Raw genomic sequence first — 5,730 nt, 5'->3', positions numbered from 1 at the left:
TTTTCATCATTATTGTCATCGTTATTATATCTCTTTTAGAATCATTACTGCCATCTCCGCTATTGCCAAAGATAACAGCGTCATTATTAAGCATCGTCCACCAGAGAGCAAACCATCATCGCCATGCCAATCGCTTCAGCAATCATCCTCCCCTTCGCCTCCTTCACCACATCAACATTCTCTTCATCGATAGTAGTAGTAGTAGTAGTAGTAGTAGTAGTAGTAGTAGTAGTAGTAGTAGTAGTAGTAGCAGCAGCAGCAGCAGAAGCAACAGCAGCAGTAACTCCCTAGACACCATCACTCCATCATTTTTTCTCCTCCACCTCCCTCCGTCCCTCCCTCTCCCCTCCTCCGTCCCTCCCTCTCCCCTCCTCCGTCCCTCCCTCTCCCCTCCTCCGTCCCTCCCTCTCCCCTCCTCCGTCCCTCCCTCTCCCCTCCTCCGTCCCTCCCTCTCCCCTCCTCCGTCCCTCCCTCCATCTCCCCTCTCCCTCCCCCATCCTCCCCTCTCCCTCCCCCATCCTCCCCCCCAATCCTCCCTCCCCCATCCTCCCTCCCCCATCCTCCCTCCCCCATCCTCCCTCCCCCATCCTCCCTCCCCCATCCTCCCTCCCCCATCCTCCCTCCCCCATCCTCCCTCCCCATCCTCCCTCAATCTCCCCTCCTCCCTCCCGCCCTCCCGCAATCTCCCCTCCTCCCTCCCGCCCTCCCTCAATCTCCACTCCTCCCTCCCGCCCGCCCTCAATCTCCCCTCCCCCCTCCCGCCCTCCCTCAATCTCCCCTGCTCCATCCCGCCCTCCCTCAATCTCCCCTCCCCTCCCTTTCCCCTCCTCCGTCCGTCCCTCCTCCGTCCGTCCCTCCTCCGTCCGTCCCTCCTCCGTCCGTCCCTCCTCCGTCCGTCCCTCCCTCCTCCATTCCTCCTCCTCTCTCCTCCTCCCCCTCCTCCCTCCCCCCCTCCTCCTCCCCATCCTCCTCCCCATCCTCCTCCCCATCCTCCTCCCCATCCTCCTCCCCATCCTCCTCCCCATCCTCCTCCCCATCCTCCTCCCCATCCTCCTCCTCCCTCCTCCTCCCTCCTCCTCCCTCCTCCTCCCTCCTCCTCCCTCCTCCTCCCTCCTCCTCCCTCCTCCTCCTCCCTCCTCCTCCTCCCTCCTCCCTCCTCCCTCCTCCTCCTCCCTCTTCCTCCCTCCTCCTCCTCCCTCCTCCTCCCTCCTCCTCCCTCCTCCTCCTCCCTCCTCCTCCCTCCTCCTCCCTCCTCCTCCCTCCTCCTCCCCCTCCTCCCCCTCCTCCCCCTCCCCCTCCCCTCCTCCCCCTTCTCCTCCTCCCTTCTCCTCCTCCCTTCTCCTCCTCCCTTCTCCTCCTCCCTTCTCCTCCTCCCTTCTCCTCCTCCCTTCTCCTCCTCCCTTCTCCTCCCTTCTCCTCCTCCCTTCTCCTCCTCCTCCCATCTCCTCCTCCTCCCATCTCCTCCTCCTCCCTTCTCCTCCTCCTCCTCCTCCTCTCCTCCCTTCTCCTCCTCCTCCCTTCTCCTCCTCCTCCCTTCTCCTCCTCCTCCCTTCTCCTCCTCCTCCCTTCTCCTCCTCCTCCCTTCTCCTCCTCCTCCTCCTCCTCCTCCTCCTCTCCTCCCTCCTCCTCCTCCCTTCTCCTCCTCCCTTCTCTCCTCCTCCCTTCTCCTCCTCCCTTCTCCTCCTCCTCCTCCTCCTCCTCCCTTCTCCTCCTCCTCTCTTCTCCTCCTCCTCCCTTCTCCTCCTCCTCCTCCCTTCTCCTCCTCCCTTCTCCTCCTCCCTTCTCCTCCTCCTCCTCCCTTCTCCTCCTCCCTTCTCCTCCCTTCTCCTCCTACTCCTCCCCCTTCTCCTCCTCCTCCTCCCTTCTCCTTCTCCTCCTCCCTTCTCCTTCTCCCCCTCCCTTCTCCTCCTCCTCCTCCCTTCTCCTCATGAAAAGCCCTGAGTTTGTTTGCCTCTTATAGACATTTTCTTTGTTATATTTTTCATTGTTATCGACTTCTTTCACGACACTTTATGTAATCCCACCTTGTTTTTCATGTTTTGTAATGTCCAGTCCCATTTTTGTCGCCCCTTGTAAAGAAACGATTATTATTATTGTTATCATTATTATTATTATTATTATTATTATTATTATGATGATTATGACTATCATCATCGTCGTCGTAGTCGTCGTGGTCATCATCATCATCATCATCATCATCACCACCCCTACCACTACCACTACGATAACAACAACAACAACATTATCAACACTTGTATTACCAATAGCAATAAAAGGCAGTTAATATCAATTTTCCAGCGTGCGTGCGTGTGTGCGTGCGTGTGTGTGTGTGTGTGAGAGAGAGAGAGAGAGAGTCTTTTCCGCTACGCTCCTTGAAAATAAATGTGTTAAGCTGTTCAACAATGTATGCTAGCAACCATACATCTTCTACTTAATTATAAATATTGATTTCATACGGAGGTAGTCAGTCAGTTAGTCAGTCAGCTTAGTATGTATAGAGAAATAGTATAAGTGATTGAAATAACTCGCATTAAATGTGTCAGGAAAGCCGCGAGCTGGTGGAATCGTTATCATGCCGGACAAAATAATTAGTGGGATTTCTTCCGGTTCTTGACATACTGAGTTCAAATTCCTCGGAGGTCGACTTTCTTTCATCCTTTCGAGGTCGATAGAATAGTAACAGTTGAATACTGAGGCTGATGTAATCAACTAGCCCCTCGAAAATTTCAGGTCTCATGCCTACAGAAAGGATTATATATATGTGAAGTAAGGCGGCGAGCAGACGGAATCGTTAACATGCCGGACAAAATGCTTAGCAGCATTTTTTCCAGCTCTTTACGTTCAGAGTTCAAATTCCGCTTAGGTCAACTTTTCCTTTCATCCCTTTTGGGGTTGATAAACTAAAGTATCAGTCAGCCTTGTACCAAAATTTGAAACTGTTTTGAAAGGTGGCGAATTGGCAGAGTCGCTAGACCGCCGAACTTAGCGGCACTTGTGGCTCTTTATGTTCTGGGTTCAGACATCGGGGAGGTTGATTTTGTTTTTCGTCCATTCGGGGGTCTATAAGATAAGTACGAGTTGAGCATTGGGGGTCGATGTAATCGACTAGACCCCTTCCTGAAAATATCAGGCCTTGTGCTTATATTAGAAAGAATTATATGCGTCAGACAAGGCGGAATCGTTATGCACGCAAAAATAATAATAATAATAATAATAATAATTTTAAATGCTTGGTGGTATTTCTTCTAGCCCTTTACATTCTGAGTTCAAATGCTACTGAGGTCGACTTTACGATCTGATGCTTCGGGGCTGATAAAATAAGTGAGCACCTGGGTTGATAAGATAAGTGAGTACCAGTTGAGCAAGAGTGAGTATCAGTTGAGTAATCGACTTCTCCCCCTTAATACTGTTGGCCTTTTGCCAAACTTAAAAAGAACTATACCTGCTAGATCATCTTTTGTCAAGAGAAACAAGTTGAGAGTTGTTAGAGAACTGGCACTCCAATGCCATGCGGTAGTTGTCCAGACTCACTGCGCTTTGAGTTCAAATCCATCCGAAGTCAACAGTGGCCCATCATCCTTTAGAAACTGATAGAATAAGTATCCAGCTTGAGCAGTGAATTGACAAAAGTATTCGAAGGATGGGGATTTTGTTCTAGCTCCTTGGGCATTTGTCCCAAGTTGGTAGCCTTATACATTGGATAAACATTGGTAGCGTGCAGAGAGGAGGCTTGCATACACGGGTAACTGTTAGTCTTTAAAAAAATCTTGTCCAGGTCTGCATGTACATCTGCAGATGCAAGGTCAATATTGATCGTCCAAAACCTTAAAAATGACTACCATGAATTAGATAGCGCTGGTTTAACTGATAGCGCCGGGTAATAATTTAAACTAGTGCTGCCTGATTCATGGTCGGGAGTCGATGACTAGAATAGCAACATCACTTTAGGGCAGAGAAAGTAGCATAGTTAGGGGTGAGGGGCAGTCCGTTTCGTGTGACACTTTTATGGGATCGGCACTTTAGAACCGATTTACTTGCCTGTATAGGTTGTATAGGCCTCATGCAGGGTGCACCAAATTCAAGGGCTGTTCTGGGGCAGAGGTTGCCAACGTGGTGTCTGTGGAACCTCAGCGCTCCTTCAACGGTAGAACAGAGTCTTTGTAAATTTTGTTTGAAATGTTAAAAAAATTACAGATTCTAAAACGTACAATTACTCCGTTACACAGAATTATTTTGAAACATACAACTTTTGATTGAGATATAAAATTGAAAACGAGTTTGTTTGTCTTCAGGAAAAACGGATTTAATTTTCGAAATCTACGTCCCAAGGAGAGGGTTTCCGGTAAATATTAATAAAAAAAAATATAATTTTCTACGAGAAACAATTCAACTTTCAGATAACCAAATCTACAACACCTTATCTCTATCAGCAGAATTTGAACTTAGTGTGAAAAGACCGACGAAATGCCGCTAAGCATTTTGTCCGGCGTGCTAACGATTCTGCCAGCTCACCATCATTTTGCAAACAACGAAAACAACAGCAACAGCAACAACAACAACAACATAAACAGCAACAACAACTGTTCTTTATTATATCTCAAGCTGGCTTTGAACTGAAAGGGTTCAAAACTTTTGTGCTCTGCACTTTTCACCTCTATATTAGTAATTTTTCAATTGTGGATGCTTAATTTTACCTCTTGGCTAGGAGCCAACAATTTAAACGGATTAAGGGACACCCACTCCTGCCCTTCCCTACATTTTCATTAATTATTTTATTAACTTTGTAGATAAAAAGTAAAGCAGACACTTAATGAAACAGGAAATAATTGCTGTAAGTCTCGTGGTCTAGTCCTACCTTTTCTAAGTTTCAGCCACACAGTAAATATTTACATTAAGACAAGAGAAAACTACTCAGGTACACGCTCTGTATGCAAATGAAATGTTAAAGTTAGTGTTAATACAGTTAATGTAATAAGCCAAAACATTTTAATTAATTCTTCCTCGTTTTGGAACAAGGTTAGCAATTTTGAAGTAGTGGGGAGTCGATTACACCGACCCTGGTACTTCACTGGTGCTTAATTTTAATCCGAAAAGATGAAAGGCAGAGTCGGTCTCGGCGGAATTTGAACTATGAACATAAAGCACCGGAAGAAATTCTGCTAAGCATTTCTGTCCAATGCGCTGACGATTCTGCCATCTCGCTGTCGTTTTTAAATTCAACGTTCTCTTTTACTCTTTTACTTGTTTCAGTCATTTGATTGCGTCCATGCTGGAGCACCGCCTTTAGTCGAGCAAATTGACCCCAGGACTTATTCTTTGTAAGCTTAGTGCTTATTCTATCAGTGTCTTTTGTCGAACCGCTATGGGGATGTAAACACACCAGCATCGTTTGTCACTATTAGGCAAAGCTAACCATACACACACGTGTGTGTGTCTGTGTCTGTGTGCGCGCGTGCGTATATGTATGTACGTACGTACGTATGCATGTATGTACGAATGTATGTATGTATGCATATATGTATGTATGTATGTATGTATGTATGTATGTATGCATAAGGAGTGTGTGTGTGTGTGTATGTGAATAAGTCCTTAGTATTAATTTCAAGTTAGCTCACCATTCAGTGTTTAATCAACATAAATCTATATTCTATTTGAAATGGTAAAGACTTTCATCTAATCTGTTAAATATATTGCCAAATATAATATAAACAAAGAAAAACAAAAGAAAAA

At 46.8% G+C, this 5,730-nt stretch overlaps 1 protein-coding gene across 1 annotated transcript; it reads left to right on the top strand.

Annotated features, from left to right (window-relative positions):
• Positions 1-628: 628 nt before the first annotated feature.
• Positions 629-4,451, top strand: LOC149137624 (uncharacterized; the record flags this gene model as incomplete). Its single annotated transcript, XM_089347987.1, has 3 exons — positions 629-835; positions 2,114-2,173; positions 4,398-4,451. Coding segments are annotated over 3 exons (321 nt in total), but the record flags the coding sequence as incomplete, so codon positions are not given.
• Between the last annotated feature and the right edge of the window lie 1,279 nt (positions 4,452-5,730).

The sequence above is a fragment of the Octopus bimaculoides genome, chromosome 1 (genome assembly GCF_046866305.1).
Source record: "Octopus bimaculoides isolate indiv1 chromosome 1, ASM4686630v1, whole genome shotgun sequence".
In the NCBI taxonomy this organism is placed as follows: Eukaryota; Metazoa; Mollusca; class Cephalopoda; order Octopoda; family Octopodidae; genus Octopus; species Octopus bimaculoides.
This window is presented reverse-complemented; position numbering and strand designations above follow the sequence as displayed.